The sequence below is a fragment of the Emys orbicularis genome, chromosome 2 (assembly GCF_028017835.1).
Source record: "Emys orbicularis isolate rEmyOrb1 chromosome 2, rEmyOrb1.hap1, whole genome shotgun sequence".
Classification (NCBI taxonomy): domain Eukaryota; kingdom Metazoa; phylum Chordata; order Testudines; family Emydidae; genus Emys; species Emys orbicularis.
Window position 1 is genome coordinate 61,801,402 of NC_088684.1, and position 22,428 is coordinate 61,823,829.

At 38.1% G+C, this 22,428-nt stretch overlaps 1 protein-coding gene across 2 annotated transcripts in view; it reads left to right on the plus strand.

The window, feature by feature from the left end:
* The first annotated feature begins 790 nt into the window (after nucleotides 1-790).
* PPP1R42 (protein phosphatase 1 regulatory subunit 42) overlaps nucleotides 791-22,428 on the plus strand; it is a 57,667-nt gene continuing 36,029 nt past the window's right edge. For both annotated transcript variants that reach the window (XM_065399958.1, XM_065399957.1), the window contains exons 1-6: nucleotides 791-919; nucleotides 3,078-3,244; nucleotides 4,804-4,942; nucleotides 8,431-8,547; nucleotides 16,699-16,816; nucleotides 18,022-18,153. In XM_065399958.1, coding sequence (XP_065256030.1) covers nucleotides 791-919; nucleotides 3,078-3,244; nucleotides 4,804-4,942; nucleotides 8,431-8,547; nucleotides 16,699-16,816; nucleotides 18,022-18,153 — 802 coding nt within the window. The remainder of the gene's footprint in view (nucleotides 920-3,077; nucleotides 3,245-4,803; nucleotides 4,943-8,430; nucleotides 8,548-16,698; nucleotides 16,817-18,021; nucleotides 18,154-22,428) is intronic.

Below are 22,428 nucleotides of genomic sequence, written 5' to 3' on the forward strand. Positions count from 1 at the left end.
AGCCTGAGCTCAACCCCCACTTGGGGCAGTGAGACTCAGGCTCCAGCTGCCTCTCCCCCCACCCAGGGTGTCAGGGCTTGGGCTCCGCCCCCCAGTCACGTAATAACTTTGTTGTCAGAAGGGGGTTGCGATGCAATGAAGTTTGAGAACCCCTGATCATTAGGATAAGACCTGCCACCAACCCCAGTAATAGACAAATGTAAATTTAGAGTTAAGTTTTTCAATCCTTAAGGATATCAGATACACTTAAAGCTTCTTAGGTTTGGTGTAAATTGATTAACTACTGATAAGTGTTTTTGAATTAAGGTTAGGAACTGTCAGTAATTAGTTATTTACGTAAAAGTGGCCAGGAATTATTTCTACTGCTCCAGACAGTAGTGCTGTTTCAGTATGAAATTGACTAGAAATGGGTGTTGCAGGCATCTTAAACACACTGAAACAACAAACAAAATATTGTGATATAATCATTTATTTTTTGGAAAAATTCCAAAAACAAGAAGATGAAAACCAGGAGGGAGCAGCTGATTATAAAAGAGGAGGCTTCTGTTTATACATAAATGCCTTGCAGTAAATGTGAAAGAAATTCCATGGGGAAAATTACATTAAACTTTAATGAGATTTTTGGTAAAATATATTTTTTTAACTTTGCCAGAGTTTCTGTATAAAAACACTGTAATCTTATTTGTTCATTTTATTTTTAAGGCACTTTAGAAAAGCCACTTACAAGAATATATGGAATTCTTAGTGATATCAAAACAGTTTCTCTGAAAATTTGGCTAATTACAGAATTATGGTTCGACTAACAGTGGATCTAGTTGCTAAAAGCATCAATCACAAAAACCGCAAAGAAGAATCTCTGGCACAGTACCTGAGAAAGATAACTCACCTGAACTTATCAGATAAAAATATTGATACAATTGTAAGAACTTTTTCATAAATCATGACAATACTACTTTTAATTTTTTAACTCAGTTTTATAGCTGGGGTTTTAGGATGTTTTAGTGCTGTTTTTGATTATTTGTTAATTTTTGGGAGGACAATGCTGATCCCTATATTATATTTTAAAACATTATAATTGACCAGATTTTTTAAAAGGTCTATTTGGAAACACACATTGTAGCATGCATTGCTGAATTTTTAAAAATAGATACTCCGAGAGAGCCTGCGTGTACTTGGCAGTACATAAGATTAATTTGGAATGTACAGATATTTGGAATATAAACACCTTAAAGCTGTGATAGTACCTGTAGTTCTTTCAGATATTCACACACTTCAGTGTTTTATAATTCCCACTGACCAACAAAATTGTTCTTCACCATTGGCCTTATTCTGTTTTCTTATGGCAGGCAAAACTCTCATTGAAGTCAGTTGGGATTTTTACCTGCATGAAAGTGGGGGGTGTAACCTATGTATCCAGCACACAGGAAGGATGTATTGGGCACATCAGCTATTTTACCTAATATTTTTTTATTAAAAGAAAAGTATTTAAAAGCAATTGCGCTTTGAAGAAGAGAGATGCACTCAGTAGCTTTCTGCCTTTCAAATGTTAAACAATGTTTTGTAGGTTAAGAAAGGTTAAAGTTTAAAATCTCTTTCGTAACATTCCATAGAAGAAGCAAATATATAGTTATTGTTTTAAAAATGAAATTAGTTTGCTATCTTTTAATTTAATTTGAGACATTTGCCACCTTATTAAGTTCATGAAAAATGTGAGCTGTAAAGCTTACCCAGTGCACTGATGATAATTAGGGACCTTTGGGCATTGCTGCAATGCAAATAATACCTAATAAAAGTACTGTAACTAATTAATGACCAAGAGAGGAAGGGGAGAACAGAAACTCTGCAGCTCAGATTTTTCATTATTTTAAAGAGGTAGTAATAGTCTCAAATGCTGCTAAAATACAGCACTACTTTCATTTTTAAATAGCTATTTTTTCTTCTCTTAGGAATCTTATGGAAGAGTTGTTAACTTGTAGCAAATTCTTTGCACTTGCCTATGATTTATTCCCTGCATTTTGGAGGAAGGTTGGGAAGGGGAAGGAGAGAAACAGGATGGGATATAGGTCAAGTGAGGCTAATAAATTTGGACCAGTATGATGGTTGTCCAAAATTGCACAGGTTATACCTTTCATTAGTGAATTAATTTGACCTCTCTTTGGTCTAACCATTTTAAAAATAATGGTACTTAATTTTAAAAGAGTAAACCTGCAAACTGTGAGCTCTATCCTGCTCCTTTTCAACTTAATGATGGGAGTTTTCCCATAGATTTCAATGGGGCCTGGATTAGTTCTGATTTCCCTCAAGATACTGACTAAACTCAAACCAGGGATGGATTTCTTAAAAATAAAACATTAAACCCGGTTTTGAACTGTAAAGGTATTACACCCTGATCCTGTGGCTGGATTCTATGTAGGCAAACACCTGCACCCTCATGGAGCCCCATTGAAGTTAAAAGAGCTAAGCCCAGGAGCAGGGGTCTGCCATGAAGATCCAGTTGCAGGAGAACAGGTCTTTAGATACCAAGGTGACAGATGCCTTAGGAATACTTTGATATAAATATGCTAGCAGAATTTTATATATTTTTCAGGTTATTTTTAAGAATGTCTTTCAAGGAAGGGTCAGATTCTGGTGAAATCTTAAAAGAGGAAATATAGTAAAATACATTCAACGTTTTTATACTTTCTTAATTGAGAAACTGTTTTCCATTACACCAATGACATATTAAGGTAGCTTTCAGTTTGTTTGAGGCAGCAATCCACTGAACAGATGTTTTCCTGAAATGTACTTAAAGAAGGCAGGGAAGACAATGAGATCATAAACTAAGTCATGTTCACAGGTTGGGGAGAGCCATGATTCTCAGTTTCAATACAGCAAAGCATTAAAGAGAAAAATCAGTCTTTGCCCCAGGAGACGTTGCTTAATTATGTTTACTATAAGTGGTGAATTAAAGTTAGTGTTTGTCAGTAGTGAAAATCTAGATAGATCATACAGCAGAACTGAATCTAAGGCAAAAAATAACAAGCTCCAGAAGTTGATTATAAGGGAGCTGAATATAATCATTTTATTCTTTCTTCCAGGATGACCTCTCTTTGTGCAGAAATCTTAATGTCCTGTATTTGTATGATAACCAAATTAGACAAATCCATAACTTGTGCTTTGCTTCAAATCTAACACACCTGTACCTGCAAAACAATTGCATTTCATGTATAGAGAACCTCACATCACTGAAAAAACTTGAGAAACTGTAAGTGAAAATTGTCTTTTATTTTGAAAAAATAAAAAAATGTTATTGTATACTATGTATTAATAAGAAATTTAAGAAAAAGTTAAGCATTGAAGTCCTGTCCCTGTAAGTAAGCTAAATGTTGTCTTTCAAATCCATGATAAAGTCAGATCTGACAGCTATAAGAAAGTGGTTTGTTTTTTGTTTTTTTTACAGTGGTTGCAGGGAAAGGAATGATAAAAGCTAGGGTGCAGGGGAGAATGTTTGATGAGAATCAGATCTAGGAGGTAAAACCAAGCAAGGCCTACGTGCTTGAATATGTACCGCCACCTGGAAGTATTAAGTAGAGCATTTAACCTCTCTGGATGCTAAATGGATGCTGAATTGGGTTGCTCAGACCAACTAAAAGCTAAAGCTTGTGATCTATTTGTTAATATCAACTGATTGTTATTTAGTACCACCAAGAATGTGGTGGAAGGCAGGTATATCAATCCTAGAATGGTGAAGGCTCCTTTCCCTATGTACTGAAACAAGGTTACCTCAGGTTAATTAGAGACACCTGAGTCCAATTAAGTGATGCTGGTGACCTTAAAAAGCCCCTCTTCTGGTGAGAGAGAGGGATGCCAAACAAGCTACAGCAAGGTTAAGGGTATCAGTGAGAAAAAGCTTCTTCTAGGTAGAAGGCTGCCCTTCTCCCTATAGGGCAGGGGTAGTCACTCATTTTTTGTCAAGGTCCAAATTTCTTGGTCAAGGTACAGTCAAGATCAATACTCCAGCGAAAATAACAATAATGATAATAAGTAAATCAAAAGATTTCGGGGTCCATTCAAAAGCACAGGAGGTCCAGATTTGGCCCACGGTCCGCCTGTTGACTACCCCTGCTATAGGGGAAACAACCAAGTTTACTTCTGTTTGGGGAAGGGTTGGCAGCCAGATGCCAAAATAATAAGTCAACGCCTTGGAGAAGGACAAGGAAATATATTTCTTTTGTGTTGTGAGTTTGTTTTTTGGGCTTAAGAGAACTACTTCTGCCTACCTTGAGGCTCACCTTGTAAGCATTGGGGAAAAAAGCCCAAATCATTCAAAACCTCCAAAGTAGGACTGATTTACTTTAGGCCTCTACTGCCAAAGCAGAAACTCGGGCTGATGAGGCAAAGGAGGAGCCTTGCCAGAAATCATAAATACCCTTCATTGGCTATATAATATTTCCATTCAAGTGTTTTGTGACCACATACACTGTGTAGCAATGGATATTATTTGAAATTTATCATTAGACTTAGTCTGTTTGAAATACTGTCTTCTTTTCCAAAAGATTTAACAAGAGTATTATTATCTATAGACTAATAGAATTGATAGACTAGACTTGCATCTATTAATCTATAAATAGTACAGTTGGATACAAGTCTGTTTAAATAGGAATTCTTCACTCAGTTGCAATTCCTTAACACATTAATCGCTACAGTTTAATAATGCCTGTAAGGGATTCATTTCTATTTTGAGACTTGAGTGTGAACCTGCTTTGTTTTGTTTTTCTTTTACCCCCAAACTGCGTTAAGTCCCATTTATGTTGTTTTCTGCAGGTATCTGGGGGGCAATTACATCACAGTAGTAGAGGGCTTGGAAACATTAGAAGAACTGAGAGAGCTACATGTTGAAAGCCAGCGGCTTCCTCTTGGAGAAAAGCTCTTGTTTGATCCAAGAACTCTTCATTCCCTGGCAGTAAGCATATATATGAATTTTCTGACAAGCAGTGACAGTAGACCAGAGGTCAGCAACCTTCAGCACGCGGCCCATCAGGGTAATCTGCTGGCGGGCCGCGAGACATTTTGTTTACGTTGCCCATCCACAGGCATGGCCCCCCGCAGCTCCCAGTGGCTACGGTTCACCGTTCCCGGCCAATGGGAGCTGCAGGAAGCAGTGTGGGCGGATTACCCTGATGAGCCGCATGCCGAAGGTTGCCGACCCCTGCAATAGACTTATGAAAGAAAGGTAGTGTGGATGGCTCAATATTTTGTACATTGCCCCCTTTTCCTTAGTTATAAGGCCTCCATTCAAGTGGGATCTGTAAAGGGTTGATTTTTTTTTTTTCTCTCCATGTAACTTAGAAAATAGCTAGGAAAAAACTGGAGTGCCACATTCCAGCGGAGTCCAGCAACCTGTTTGCTTGTTTATTTGTGGAATGTATTTATTTATTTGCCTGAAGCTGAAGGATACATTTTCTTTATGCAGAAGAAATAAACAGTGAATAAGTTGAAAAGAGAGAAGGGATTTATTATAGAGAAGTCAATTACTCAATTCTTGAATCCAAAGCTTGCAAACTTTTTCAGAGGTGGCACTTAGAGTTAATAACCCAGCAGCCAATGAATTTGGCAGCATTCTGGGGAAAATCCTTATGAAAAGATGAACAGTTTTTTCAGTCTATGAAATATAATCAGGTTTTTCTTCAACCATCTTTAGAGTGATGTCTTTTGTCCTTTTTGTACAAAGTTAATCACAGTATCTATTTTTGCTCTTCACATTCGTTTCCTCTCCCATCTGTTCTTGTTTCTCATGGCTGGAAACAAGGAAAGGGCCAGAAACATGAGCCCAGTCATCTCTCCATGGATTACCAGCTATTGTTTTGCCAACCAGCAGTGGTCCCTGGACCACTGCTTGGGAAGTTTGGGGTTATTAATTGTGTGCACAGGAAGAATGGTAGAGCTAAAACTTCTGTCCTTTTCTGATATGCAGAGCTCACTCTTCAGATCCGGTTCTAGGAGGGATTTAGGTTTCTAGATTTGCACTGCTGAAAGAAACAGTCAATGGTCAAGCAATAATTAGTCCTTTTCTAGCCTAGATTTAAACATGCTAGTTCAATATGCCTCTTTCCAGTTCCTAAACGCATAAGTGCCTTTTTTCCTTTGACATAAAAGTATACAATATTTTGCTAATTTGGATAAATGTTACCTGAACTACATTTATTTTGGGGATAGAACCAGGGCCGACGAGAAGGGGGGGAAGCCGGTACAAATTACCAAGGCCCGGCGGTCCGGAAGGGGGCCCAGCTTCCCCTCCCACCCCCCATCGGCACTGTTTAGCCGGTCTGCCCTTTCTGCGGGGCTGGAAAAAATTCCGGGCCCGGCTTCCCCCCCCTCTCGTCGGCCCTGTTTAGCTGGTCTGCCCTTGCTGGGGGGCCCGAAAAAATTCCGGGCCCGGCTTCCCCCCCCTCTCGTCGGCCCTGTTTAGCCGGTCCGCCCTTGCTGGGGGCCCAAAAAAATGTTTTCACCGGGGCCCGAACCCGCTCTCGGCGGCCCTGGATAGAACAGCGGGCTCACCATAGGTACTCTAAAAGAGTGTTCCATGATGGATTAACTCGTGTTGTTTTCCAAAAAGTTGCACATTACTAAAAGGCCCAGTTCATGTTTATTCATTGTTGGACTCATCAAGAGGGTAAGTTCCAAAAGAAAGGCTAAGGCAATAGGTCTGTGTATATGAGAAAGGAGTGTGCATATGAACAAAGTTTGTGAGATCAGGTCTGAAAGGAAGGCAACATAATCTAGTGGTTAGAGCAAGGAATGTGGGAGTCAGAAGATATGGATTTTAATACCAGCTCTTCTGTAGACTTGGTGTGTGACCATGGGCAAGTCAATTAACTTCTGTGTCTCAGCTCTGCATCCGGAAATTAGGGCTATTAATACTTATTGTGATGCTTTCATGGCCCTCTGACTTGTGAGGCACTACTGTACCACCAGCCCTTAGCACAAGGAAGCCCACAGGCAACACAAGCACTCTTCCCTAGGCCTTGCAGGCCCCACTGTCACTCAGGTACAAATTGAGAGATTGTGAAATGTACAAGAGAGGAAAGCAACAGGAAGAAACAAACAGCAGGGGGTGCCCTATTTATGAATAAAGTTGAAGAATTGGTCTGGTATATCTTGGAGTGCAAAGAAACACATGGAATCCTTCACCTAGGAGGCAAACTGACAGCTTGCATGTGTCTGAAAAAAGGGTCACAGCCTGCTTAGCAGTGCATTGCAAGAATTTGGGGTGAGCAATACTTTATTACACATGAGTATCTTGTTAATTTAGTTTAGGCTCTAGAATGCGTTATAATTTTATTTTATATGTAACCTTTTGTTTCCAATACTTCTACTTGAATCTCTGTTCTTTGTTAAATAAATGTATGCTTGATTTCACTATAAATAAAACTAAGTGCTTTGAATTAAGCTGAGTGGTGATCTAAAGTGAAACTGGTAAGCTGTTTCTTTGGAAGTAGTGGATTGGTGAATACTGTTAGTGTCCAGGAGGCCCAGGAGTTGGACACTCCAGGGAGATGCTCAGTGGGCTTGAGGGTTGGAGTGTCCCTATCACTAACCTGCAAAGTAACAGCGGGGCCTGCAAGTCCTGGAGTCGAGTGCTGGTGTTGCTCGTGGCTGGTGGAGTTGGAGAACTGACCCCTATCAGGCATAGATGAGGCTTCCTCACGCTAAGGGCAGGTGGCAGCAAGTTGCCTTACAATCCTGGGTACCCCCAGGAAGCATCACAGCATACAATACACAAATGACGAGACAGGGAAATAAGTGTCAGTTACCTTCTGCCTGAAAGGAACATCTGCAAGGTATGTCATCCCCTGGTGACCTACCTTAACTCCAAGACCTCAAGAACATGATTTTCAGTATAGATACATAGCTCCTTAATATTATCTACACATACATTTTGCAACAATTATAATGTCCAGGGGCCAACTGGCTCACGGTAGAGACCTCACATGCCACCCTTTGGTGAACTGTTATGCAGTATCTGACCCAGTGGATCCCTGTAAAGCCTTCTGCACCCCGTGCCGTCTGCCAATTGGCACCAAGAGTTCTTTGGGTCATACTTACCCACCTTTATACAGCAGTTTGAAATATTCAAATTAAAAATGCTATATAAATGCTAAGCATTATATTATGAAAACAGTAGAGATACAACATTGTTGCAGGTTGACTTCATGACCCAAAATACATATCCTTGTGGGGACCCTCAAGCCCCTATACAGAGGACATGCACATCCAGCATCAAAGGTTATGTGAAATATTAGACGATCCTGTGTAGTCTCATTTACACGTTTCAGCCAAACCTTACAAAATTCACAATGTGGCCCTGCTGACAGAATTTTCTCAAAGGAATTACTGTTACACTTTTGCAATGTGAGAAAATAATTGTATTTTTTTCCTTTTTTCTTCCAGAAATCTTTGTCAGTGTTGAATATCAGCAATAACAATATAGATGAACTGGGAGAATTAGCACTTCTGGAAAATATTTCTCATCTTATAGCAGTTGACAACCAACTTCACCATGTGAAGGTATTAAAAAGAATGTTTTTTAATATTTAGTGTGAGTGAAATCAAAATAATCAGACTGATCATTATTATTATTAAGGTATTTTAATAGCCAGTTCAACATTTGTTTCATTCTAATAATTTATTGTGCCCCCAGTTATGGAACTTGATCCAAATCAGATTGAAGTAAATGGGAATCTTTCCTCAGACCTCAGTGGACTTTGAATCAGGCCCACAGTGCAAAGGCCCCATGGCATCAGAATGTTGGATTTGGCTTGTTTTTAATTAACTTGCAAGTAAATTTTACCACATTACAATTTTTAGTTCTCTGTCTTGGGATAACTGCCATAAATCCCCACACATTAGTCAGCATTTTTATTGTAAATGAGTTAAGGCAGTTCTTAGATATTTGATCGGCTGGCCAGTGTCTCAGCCCTTCTCATCTTCAAATTACACCAGATATTTTATTTCTGCCAGAATATCATAAGAAGCAGTGGTCATGAAAGTGGCTACTGAATTTCTTTCATTTGGGAGACATGAAATCTGTAGAACCCATTCCCTTTTTGGAGAAGGACCTTAGTGTCTTCTAAGCAAGAGCCCTTATCTTGCATAGTAGCAGTTATAAAGAAATCTACATAATGAGACAGAAAGTGAGGTCTTGAGTGCATTTACAATCTTTTTTTGCGGCAGTGAATGTAGTTTAAATAAAATGCATTAAACAAGTTTTCTGGATCTATATTTTCAATAATACAGTTTATCTTCTTAGAAGGGATTTGCCTTGTCAACTGTCATATACTTCTGTGAGATGTGATATATCCTCCCCCCAACATTAAAAAAAAAAAAAAAAAAATTAAACAGTATCTTGCCTCATATAGATATCACTAATGAATAACATTAACACATGAGACTGAAGTTGAAAGATGTGATGAACGTTTTGTGATGTCCAGACCCGCACAGGCTGGGGGCATCACAGGAGGGTACATTTTAAATAAATGACTATAGAAGCACGTTGCATGAATAGGTTTAATATATTTTACTTAGGCCATAGACATTTACAGCAAAGGCTAGTTTTCTTTTGAAATTGAGGGTTAGGTTTTTTAAACTGAACTAAATACTAAAGGCAACAATTCCAATTCTCTTAAAGGAATATATTCCTATCTAAATAAATAAATCCACTGTTAGCCTTCTTTCTGATTCAGTAACTGAGAAAAGAGAAAAAGAGGAACAGCAAGCCAAATCTATATTATTCAATCCTGTACATATTGTGTAATAATCTTATTCATACAAAACAACTAAAACTTACCTGGGAAGGAGAAGAAAATAAAAATAAGTAGGGGGAAGTGGTACATTTAATTAGTCAATCAGAAATTGAAGTTTGGAATATATCTTTACTTGTTTTCTACAGCAGTCAATTTAATGGCTGATGTGGCTCATGTTATTCTGGAAACTATAGTTAAAAGGATGGCACCTGATGTAATAGTAAAATGAATAGTAGAGGGTTGCACATTTTATTCCTTCTGTAGGTTGAGCTCTTTCCCCATGCCAGTGACTCCTTGAATCCCTCCATTCCCGCAAGCTCCATATGTGCCACCCTCCCATTCCCCTCTTTTTCAGGGACTCCCTGCAACCTCCAACTTCATCTCTCATGCCAGAGGTTTCTCCCATTTACCCCCACCATTATTATTTCTTTTCTTTCTGTCTGGGAGAACAATTTAAACTTTATTGGGAAGAAGGGCAGAGATGAGATGAGGGGTGTTATTGGCTGCCATCAAGCAGATAATTACAGACCTGGTGAAGCTGATTGGTCTGCTAACTAGATGCCATGCGCTCTGTGTCCAACCCCTCTCCCCCCACCTTCTCTTCCCACCCCCATTTTCCCATGTCCAGTTTCCGATTTTCACCAGACTCAATAATGATGCCTAAACTGTTTATTGAAATTTTGGAATTGATTGGATGCAGCATTCAAAAATTATTGCATTCCAGACAAAGCCATGAATTTGAGTGTAGAGCCTCACTTTGCCTGGCCAGTTATGGTTGAGACACTGACCACCAGATTGTGATATTCAAAAACTGAATCACAAATTTTCCTTTCCAAGGCAAATTGCTGTTTTCAAAATGATTTTAATCAATTCTAAAACAACTGTCAGATGTAAAGTCAGCTTTCTTATCCAAAGAGGAACAGAGTGTATATGTAACATCAGGGTGCTCACTATGTCACTAGAGATTTGCAGCAGATTAAAGTCCATAGATTTCCTGCTTATAAAATCATCAAGGAACTCTCCAGTTATACAGAACTGCTCCGTTCATGGTCAGCATCAAAATGAAAGTTCTTCCAAATACATTTGTAGGAAGATAGCAAATCAGACACCTAAACATGTACAGTAGCTATTTTAAGTTCAGATCCTTGATGGGTTACCTTTTTTAAAAACATACCATCATCATTATGGACAAATTACTTCTAAAAGGCTACAGTTTAAAATATATATACAGGTTTAAAGATGTCAAGCTTGACAATTTTTTCTATACTATAACAGGAAATGGCCTCTCAGCCACATCAGAGCCTTTATATGGGAAGACACATAGTTTGGGACAGTTCTTTTACATTTATGTTATCACCCTTATTTTTCTCTCTCTGACTTCACGGGAAAATATTTTTGTGTAACCTGTCTGGATGTGTTAAATTAGTTAGAGAGATATAGACTTTGGAGCTATGACTCTCTGGGTTAGAAAAGGTTGAAGATAGGAAACAGTAGAAATATCGTGTTTGTTTTCACTCCAGTTCTGGATCACTATCAGCTGCTAGGTTCAAATACTGCCTTTGAAATGACTCCTTATGTGGCGTTGAGCAAGTCGCTTAACTTCTCTGCCTCAGTTATCTCTGTATAATGAGGCTAATAATAATTACTACATATTAGCAGTATTCCTGCTAAATCAACATGTCATTATTTAGCTTTTGTTAAGGAAAGTCTCAGTAGTGACACTTCTCTTTTCACTGGTGTCTTTTCACTGTTTCTTCAACATAAAAAAAAATGAAAAGGAAAGTAGATTTTAAGTCTTTACTGTATATTTATAATTTACATCAAGTAACAACAAGGTGCAAAGATTTGGATGGCAAATTAAAGTTGTACTTTCCTGCTATGCAGGAGAGGGGAACAGCAAGAAGACCAGATAAGGAAATCAGGTATTGTTAGATGTTGTGGGCAAAAGTGGGAAACAATAGTGCGGGCAGAGGAGAGAGGGCAGAAGGACTCAGAGTCTGTGCAGTGGTGAGAAATGACAGGCAGAGAAGAGGAGCGGGGGTTAGAAAGCCATCAAGGATTTTGCAGAGTTTAATAGCAACAGTGAGAACATTAAGTAGTCTGTGCAGGAGAGGTAAATGACAGTGGGAATGGAATAGTAGTCTGTGCAGGAGAGGTAAATGACAGTGGGAATGGAATAGTAGTCTGTGCAGGAGAAGAAAGTGTGAAAGGCATAACAGAACTAGGTGACATGAAGCATCTCCTCTACACCCTTTTCACTGTTGTATGAGGTTTGTCCAGTATAACTATATCAATTATCTTTTTCTCTGAACATAACATTTTAGTTCAGTTTTGTTATGGCAGCATAATAAACCCACCCCCCGCACCTGTGCTGTGCTTGAGCTCAGCATAATTGAGGATTAAGACTAATAAATTCATATACTTGAAGTTTTGGACAATTAAGGGAATTTTCAGTTTCATTAATAGACATGAGGGAACATGACCCTGTTTCAGATAAGTGAGGTTCGGATAATCAAATGTGATCTGAACTGCACTGACGGCAATTTTAACAAGTCTTTAGATAATTTTCTTACCAACCGACCAACTTTATTGTTGTAAGACCATAAATTGCTGTACACTGATGCCAGGAAGCTGAAAATAAAAACAACAGACAAGCTAAAATCTAATGAACAACTTTGATTTAAAAATCACATTTCTGCCTGAACATTTTCTACATACTGTTATAAAAGTAATACCTAATATTCAAATAACTGAAGATAATTAAAGAAAAATATATTCCCTATATTTGTTTATTTGGATTATTTGACAGTCTTTCCCTTTCCTAAGTGTAGTTAGCTAATTAGTCAGTTTTCATTTTTGTTTTTGTGAGTGTTCTGACACAGCAACAGGGAAAAGAAGATCATTTTAAGAAAAAGAAAATGTTGTTATAAAACCACAAAAACTAGCAGGAGGGAGCCAGGTTCATGTACAGTACATGAAACTACTTACAGCTGTTTTTTTAAAATTGGCTCACTTATAAGTTGATGTATGCTTAGCATGCCTTTTACTAACATTTAGCAGCACTGTCAAAAGATAACTTAGATAACCACAATTTAAAAAAAGCTCTCTTTATCAATAACACCTGGGATTCTTCCAAATTAAATATTTTTTTAAAAAATCTCTTTTCTACTTTTTCCTATTTCTGCTTGTTTGCTTTTTCATTTCTCTATGTCTGGACAATGAAAGTAAACTAGCAATTTCACTTTTGTTTCTAGTCAGGTTCACGCACACTACCAGGATGCTGTTTTGTTATGTTTGGGTGCAAATACTGAAAGGGATGTTTATTTGCTTTAAAAAAAAAAAAAAACTGTTTCAATTAGAACTTTACTAAGTGCTGGAAATATTCTGTTGTTTTTATAAAAACTTAAATAAACAAACCTTTATTTTGAGAAGAATATGATCTAATGTCTATGTAAATGTTATGTTTGATATAGAAAATACTGAAAAGACCTATATAAAACCATCTGTATGTTCGAAGTCTTTAATTTATTCAACCTCTGGCCAGTATTGATTATGACAAGAAGATATCAAAAAAGATGAATTCATTCACTTCACAATTCAGTCAGGAACAAGAGAAAAATTATAGATTTTTTCTCAAATAGATTATGACAGGTAGTCAGAATGGTGACAAATTGCTGTCTGTAGATGTAGTTAGGGCAGCTGAGCTAGACATTTCCAATAAAAATTGGAGCACACTGGTCAAATACTAGTTCTTAAATGGCCATCATTAATTGTGAAGAAGGTTATTGCCAGTACTACAGCAGCCTACTGAGGCACTCACACCTCCTATATGTGGAATATAATTTGCTCTTCAATATTTTGTAGCAGACCTCAAAGTGATAGCATGACATGATCATTTATCAAACAGAGACTGCCCAGAAAAGTGTCTGGTCCCTTTAGTACAGTTTATTGAAAGCTGGAAAGTGAAAGCACTTTATTAGAGACAGGAAGGCAATGAACAACTAGAGCATATCGAAAGGCTAATCATATTTCAGCACAGGATTAGTGTATTCTTAGATAAACATACACTGGACTGAATATGTTCTGGGTCATTTATCAAGTGAGTAACTGCTCATGAAAATCTACAGCACTCTGTACATTCATCAAAGTTTAGCTGTTTACATGTTATGGTTTTAAGTAATATACAGTTTTGTGTTCTAAAAACCTATATTAATTGAATTAATTCTTTTAAAGGGAAATCTAATACTTATTAAACATTTTTCAAGACAATGGCTGATTGCCCAGATAAGAACAAAATAATAAATTATGCTGGCTAAATATTTTCTTTTTAAATAAGCCCAGGCAAAAATGTCTTTTTCCTAAAGTTATTTAACACTTTTTTGAGGGAGAGGGGGGTATACACTGAATCTACTAAACAGTTATGTTATCACAGTATTATGCAGACAGATACTGATAGAGTCTTCCTTTGTAATTAATGTTATGGAACTAACAACGTTTCCCTAGGTGAACTGTTCCCAACCGGGAAGTTCCACAAGAAGAAAGTTTTGTGTCTCCATACTGCAGCTGTCCCCTCTCGGACTTCCTTTACCACTCACTCTATCAGCATGGCTTCTCCAGGAACTGTTCTCCCCTGGGCTTCCCACAGGCTGCTACTCCAGATCTACCCTTAAACAGTTCCAAACTATGGAGTGGAGAAGTGGGTGTAAGCATTAACTTACCTGCAAAAGTCCCATGGGTTTTTGTTGGGAAGGAGGAGGTTCATGCTGCCTTTTCCTTTGTCCCCTTATTCTCTACCCATGAATCCTAAACCACATGGTACACCTACAGAGTGGCTTTCATCAGATTGGGAGGAGAGTGGAATGATGCAGTAGAGTATCATCTTCTGCATCCCCCCTGGATTTAAGTCCCCTCTACTCTCAGAGACAGAGTAGATGATGGGGCACATTGTTATTAATTTTGCAGTCTGAATTTGAAGGAGGACCTATGAACTTGGATCAGCAGATATTTGACTTTTGCTATCAAGCCATGAAAATTGTCCAAATTTTCTGGTTTATGAAATGCTGATCCTCATTCAGCAGATGTTTCTACAACTATGGTACATCAGTTCTAGTATTATCCACCTCTTCTCTCGCTCTCATACATAGCCTTTAGAATATCCTCTCAAATGCTCTATACAGCCACATACTATATGGATTCATATTCAGAGTAACATTGGAAGGAAATTTTGGACCATGTGTATTTCAGAAGGTAGGCTCTTTGAATAGAATGGAGCAACTTACTAAGCACTTATGAATAGCCTTCAAATCTTGTTAACTTTAATATATTGAAGTTAAAAGACAGAAAAAGTTTGATCTAGGTCATATTGCCCTTGATTTACCAGACAGAAACCCAGACTGCAGAAAGGTACATTTTAAATGTTTCACTATTTGGGCCAAGAATGTAACTGGCCACCCACAGATATGTAGGGGAGTTACTATGTCTTGTGTAAATTATATTTTTCCAGCATGATTTGCCAGATTTTAGTTTTATTTTTTTTTAATCAATTTTTGCATGAAATGTCCACTGTCCTATGAATTTCTGAAGCCTGTACAGGTAGAATTATATTTTTAAGGGCCTTTTATGATGCAAAAGGCTGTATATCTTCTCCTATGTGTGATATAAAAACATATGCATATGTTACTCACATTACTGTCTTCTTGACTGGCTTTTCTCCAGTGTCTGGCATTTAAAAGTATGATGGCAAAGACAATTGTCTGCAAGTAGCATTATTATATCCTAAAAACAAGGATAGTAGCTTTCTTGTGTTCAGCTACCAAGTGCTAACATTTTTGTTGCCTGGTATCAGGACCCTATTCTGTGGTCTTCCCAACTAACCCAATAGAAGTTTCCATGCTCTCCCACAAGCGAAGCACGATGAAGATAGACCAGATTTTATGCATGTCCATAAAATACTGGTTTTCAGGCTAGAGCCGTTGTCGGACCTGAGCTTTCCTGTCATTACTGATCACTGGTGCCCTGAGTTAGAAAATCTTTAACACCTCCAAAAATGCTTCTTCAGCAATCAATTTTTCCTGCATGAAAATAGGGTAAGCACTAGGTGGAGGTCAATAGACTTATTCAGATAAAGTCTCTGCTCTATTTGGCTTTCCAGAGGCACTGCAAAATCAACCAAAAGAAACTTCTGCCACCAGCCAGAGCTTTTGCAAAAATAGGCTCAGAGTGTATGGAAATCTGATTAGACAACATCAGAGCCTGGACTGAGCATTTACTATTTAAAATGATAGACAACATCTTACAGTTCTAGGATAATGAATGTTGTTAGCACCAAGTCCAGTACAAGCAAAGCAAAACCATGGGACTGGTAACCTAATACCTTTATGGAAAGATTTGACCTACAGCTTGTTGCATTCCCCACTCTCTTCTTGACCCGGAGTCCCCTTCTGTTACAATATGTCTGAACCAGTCCTACTTAGTACTGTTGCTTTCTGGCTTCTTTCCATAACCATATTCCTCCCATTTGGAAGCACCTCAGCTAGTTGAGGATTTTTATCATAGGAACTAGTGCTAGACAATTGTCTTGGGATGTGAAAACCTGACTCTAGAGGGGAGTGTCAGAAATAAAGAATCAAAACCAACGGATGATGATTGGCATGTCAGCTTGCCATCACTCACTTTGTATTTGATCGTAAATGTTTCTATCACTGCCTTCCTATTTCTATTATGTAAAATACTATGCTGCATTCAAAAAGTGTAATACAAAGCCCCAGTCCTACAAACACACATACTTAATTTTACACCCAGAAGTCCAAAAGAAGACTTTTCAATGAACAACCAGCATGATTACTGAACTCTATCATCTACAGTCTCAAGATAAAGCAACAGTCTTGGTTTTTCTCTTTTCTTCTGTTAATTGCAGGATTTGGAGTTTGTATTGAACAAATGGACCAAGCTGTGCAGAATGGATCTTAAAGGGAATCCTGTTTGCCGCAAACCAAAATACAGGGACAGGCTTATTATACAGTCAAAAACTCTAGGTAAAAGAGTATGGTTAGAACTCTTTCCACTTAAAAAAAATAGTTGGCACATTATCTATTTTTGAATTACAGTGAAACTCCTATGAAACCAAGTAATGTCCTCCACATTAATGTCAGGTGGTAAATATAATTTTTAAAAGCTATTGTACAAGTTATATAGTTTAAATTGATTAATAAGCTAAAAAAAAACCTGTTGCTTATTATGACTCAACTTATTATTATTAACAAAAGTACAGTTTACTAAAAAGGAGTGATACTATGGCATATCCATACAATTATAATTCAGGCTTTTCTGTGTTTGTGGTCCCAAATTAGGCGATACTGATTTTTAAAGATATCTTTCATTTTTTCCCCCTTGTAGCGTTACTGCAGGATAGAGTTAAGGTAGTTTGGGTGTCTTAACTATGCATTTTTTGTTGATGCTTCTTACATTGATGGAAGAGGTTTTTCTGTCGATGTAGTTAATTCACCTCTCCAAGAATGGTAGTTAGGTCAACCGAAGAATTATTCCATCAACCTAGGCATGTCTACATCAAGAGTTAAGTTGACCTAACTACGGCACCCAAGGCACAATATTTTTCACAGCCCTGAGCAATGTAGCTAAGTTGATCTATTTTTTAAGTGTAGACCAGGCCTAAGTTGTAGTCAGACAAGATACTTAATTTGGAAATGTGGATGGAGTCAAATCATGCTAGAACTGTGGGTCCTACTGCACTACAGAGTGAGTGAAGTTATGATAAAGGATCAAATCGTGCTTTCTTACATCATACAGGTGGCCCCAAGAGGTCAGTGGGACTATTTGATGAGTAAGGCAAGCAGGTTTTGGTTGCAAGTGTGTACTTCCTTATGCCCTTATAAATGTATATGTCCTGCATAAATGTATGCTCTCTTTTTAGACCCCTGCACTCTCACTATCACGTCTTAATTTGGATATCAAACATTCTCCTTGCAAACCATACAAATAATTGATAGTCTCTTTCCCATGCATTTGAAAACTGCCATGTTACACATGAAATTCATTTCTTTATGAATAATTTTCAAGATATAATCTATCACTTGATTTCTTTTCTGACAAAGTTAACTAAAATGTAAGCAATTTTTGGCAAAAGGAAACATATCAGTGTACATAAGATATTTAATAGTTTAACCTTTTAGTTGACTAACTTTATTATGAAAAGTGTGTGTGTGTTTTCCTTTTTCCACAGAATCCCTTGATGGGAAAGAAATAAAAGAAATGGAAAGACAATTCCTAATGAATTGGAAAGCATCCAAAGCCTCTAGGAAAAAAAGCAAGGAAGAGAGCATGACAAATGAGCATGCAGCTTATCCACATTTCTGTAAGCAAACTAATCAAGTACTCCATTTACAATATGATCATTTACAACATTATAACAACGCTAAAATTTTATCTCACAGCAAAGATGTTGGAAACAAACTTCAGGCTGAAGATTGGGCCAAGATGGAAGGTTCAGATCTAATTAATAAATTCAGATTCCAAGGCCAGAAGGGACCTCCCATCTGACATCCTGTATAACGCAGGCCATAGAACTTCCCCAAAATAATTAATACAGCATATTTTTTTAAAAGCATCCAATCATGATTTAAACAGTATCGATGATCTTTCATGACCCTTGACAAGTTGTTCTAATAGTTAATTACTCTCACTGTTTAAAATCTGTGCCTTATTTCCAGTCCGAGTTTATCTAGCTTCAACATCCAGCCATTGGATTGTGTTATATCTTTCTGTGCTAGACTGAAGAGCACAATACTAAATATTTATTCCCCATGTAGGTACTTATGGACTGCAATCAAGTCACACCTTAACATTCTCTTTGTTAAAGTAACTAGATTGAGCTCCTTGAATTTGTTGCTGTGAGGCATGTTTTTTAATCCTTTAATCATTCTTGTGGCTTTTCTCTGAACCCTCTCCAATTTATCAACTTCCTTTTGAACTGTGGACACCAGAACTGGACACAGTATTCCAGCAGTGGTCACACCAGTGCCACGTATAGAGATCAAATTTCTTCTCTCTTCCTACTCGAGATTCCCGTTTATGTATGTAAGGATTGCATTAGACCTTTTTGCCACAGCATCATACTCAAAGCTCATATTCAATTGATTGTCTGCCATGGCTCCAGAATCTTTTTCAGAGTCTCTGCTTCCCCCGATAGAACCCCCTCATTCTGTGAGTATGGCCTACATTCTTTGTTCCTAGATATATGCATGTATATTTAACTATATTAAAACACATATTGTTTGCTCTGGCGGACTTTACCAAGCAATCCAGATGGCTCTGTATCAGTGACCTGTCCTTTTAATTATTTACCACTTCCCCAATTTTTGTGTCATCTTCAAACTTCAGCAGTGATTATTTTATATTTTCTTCCAGGTCATTAATAAAAATGTTAAATAGCATAGGACGAAGAACTGATCCCTGTGGGACCCCAACAGAAACATATCCATTTGGTGATGATTTCCTGCTTACAATTACATTTTGAGACCCATCACTTAACCAGCTTTTAATCCATGTAATGAGTACCATGTTAATTTTATATTCTAGTTTTTTAATAAAAAGGTCATGCGGTATCAACCAAATTTGTAATCTCTCATCAAAAAAAGATATCAAGTTAGTTTGACAGGAACTGTTTTCCATAAACCCATTAATTATATTACTCTCCTTTAATTCTTTATTGATCGAGTCCTGTATCAGCTGCTCCATTATCTTGCCAGGATCGATGTCATATTGACAGGCCTATAGTTTCTTGACACAACATTAGCTTTCTTCCAGTCTTCTGGAACTTCCCCAGTGTTTCAAGTCTTATTGAAAATCAACATTAATGGTCCAGTGAGCCTCTCAGCCAGCTATTTTAAAACTCTTGGATGCAAGTTATCCAAACTGGCTGACTTTAAAATGTTCAGCTTTAGTAGCTGCTCTTTAACGTCCCCTTGAAATACTAGTGGAATGGAAAGAGTGTTATTACATCATCTGTTTTTTCCCCAACTACAGAACAGATATATTTACTGAACACTTCTGCCTTTTCTGTATTATATCCATATCATTTCCATCTAGTAATGGACCAGTACCATTGTCAGGATTCTTTTTGTTGCTAATATACTTTAAAAACTCTTTCTTATAGTCCTTAACTCTGCTGGCCATAGCTTTCTCATTGTGTCCCTTTGCTTCCTTTTTCTACAATTCCTAGCTCCTGATATATATTCATTACTATCAACTTCCGCTGTCTTCCATTTTTATATATTACTTTTATAGCTGGCTTTACTCCCCCTCTAAACCAGATTGGTATTTTCAACCAATATGGCCTTTTTCTTCAATTGTGGGATTGTGGCTTTTTGGGCATGTAGTAAAATGTTCTTAAAGCAATTACCAATTATCATTCACATTTTTCTGATTAAATTCTTCCTCCCAGCTGATTTGGCTCCTAATTGTTTTTAGTTTGTGAAATTGGCCCTTTTAAAGCACCAAGGATATATAACTGGTCTGGACTTAACTCTGTTTGCACATTATAGTCATCATCAAGTTACCATTAATTTTTAGTTCCGTGACCAGTTTTTTCTTTATCTATCGAGATGAGGTGTAATCTAGAATTCCCCGTGTTGGCTGCAACACTTTTTGAGTTAGGAAATTGTCATCTATAATATTTAGACATTCCAAGGATGTTTTAATACTGGCACGTATTAGGAGTCGTGGTCTATAGCAGACATCAACTACCCCATCTTTTGCTTATCTGTTAGGACATTGATCCATTAGCTTTCAAGATCATTTTCTTCTGCATTATCAGTGACTTGGAAATGGGTAATGCCATTTTTGACATAGAGTGACATTCCACCTCCCCTTTTGTCCCACCTCCCCTTTTGTCCACTCAATCCTTCCTAACTAGGTTATGACCATGGATTTTTAACATTCCAGTCATGGGAACCATCCCACCAGATTTCAGTAATACCAACTAGATCAAATTTATGCTCATAAATGAGGAATCCACTTCTACTTGTTTGTTACCCAGGCTCCTATCATTGGCATATGGGCAATTAAATAATTTCTTCTCTTCATGTCCTTTGGTTCCTTGATTTAATTTTGTTCTCAACATCTCAATTTTGTGCTGAGTGCTCATATCCTCCCTCTTTTTATCCTCCCCTTTTAACACCCTCTTGGCGACTCTAGTCAACCTCTCCCAGAGAAGATTGGTCTTGTTTCTAGTGAGGTGGAAGCCATCCAAACTATACAGCTCCCTCTCCCTATAGAAAGTGGACCAATGTTCCACAAAGCCAAATCCCACCTACACCACTTTTCTAGCTAGCGTTTCAGAATCTTCTGCCTCGTGCCTGCCTTTGCTTGTGGGACGGGAATGATCTCAGAGAATATCACTTGGTCATTCTTCAGCACACTTCCAAGTTCCCTGCGATATCTGCGAGACGTCCCATGACTCAGTGTCATTAGTGCTCTAACAAACCAGCACCAATGGATCCCTTCCTGTCAACTTCAAAGTCTATCCAATTTTAGAGCAACATCTAGTGTTATGTTCTGGGAAGGCAATTCATTGTCCTGTTGTCTGCCTGACCCTTGCACAAAATTCTATCAATTCTTCGGAATATTGAATCCCCAACAAGGATCATCAGTTTTCCTTGGACAGTTGAAGAAATCTTTGTGAGGAAGCTTGATTTTCTTACAGGTTGGACTAAACTGCCATCCACAGTTGAGTCCCATACATGTCTCCATTTCCGTGACCAGCTGGATCTTGAGAGGTATCTTCCACAGTTTCCAAGTTGAGGGCCTGGCATCTATTGGAAACTTCCAGCTACGTGGAATTCTTCCTGGTCCTCTTCTCTCTGGTGGCCACAGCCTGCCCATTCTTGTCGATCTTCAACCATGTAGACTGTCTCCGTGACCTCTTGCCTCTGGTAGTTACAAACTGCCAGTCTTCCTCTCTGACCTCCTCTGTCTCCGACTCCTTGGTGGGCAGCTCCTTTTTACCTGGGGTACTGATGTTTCCTGAACCTGGCTGTCAAGGAGCTCCTCAGCTTCTCTGATCAGGAAGGTCTAGATCTTCAGTTTTTGTTCTGGCTCACCTCTATTTTAAACTTGTCAGCATCACGGTAAGGATAGGCAAATAGATTTTGAGCCTGTGATGGTGAATGTTCATGATAATTTTGTAAGGCTGATTTTCACATATAGAAGAATGCTTGTCCAACACTTTGGGATAAATACACACACAATCAGTGCAGTGCAGGAAAAGTGACCCGCGGCCACTGGGAGCTGCAGGCGGCCATGCCTGCAAACGGTCAATGTAAACAGTGTCTCGCAGCCTGCCAGCGGTTTACCCTGACAGGCCGCGTGCAGCCCACGGGCCACAGGTTGCCCACCACTGATGTAACTAGATATGAGAGTTGGCAAATTAGTTCATATTTAGTATTATCACTTGGTTTATATTCATTATAATAATTTGTCTTTGGTACTGTAAAGACACACAAGAGGATTCTGTCCCTCCCACAGGAAGTTTACAGTCTGAATAGGCAAATAAAATAAGAACACACCTCCCCCAAAAAATATTTAGGTATAAAATTCAAACAAGCCTGAATTAAACTTTTTTTGAGGTTAA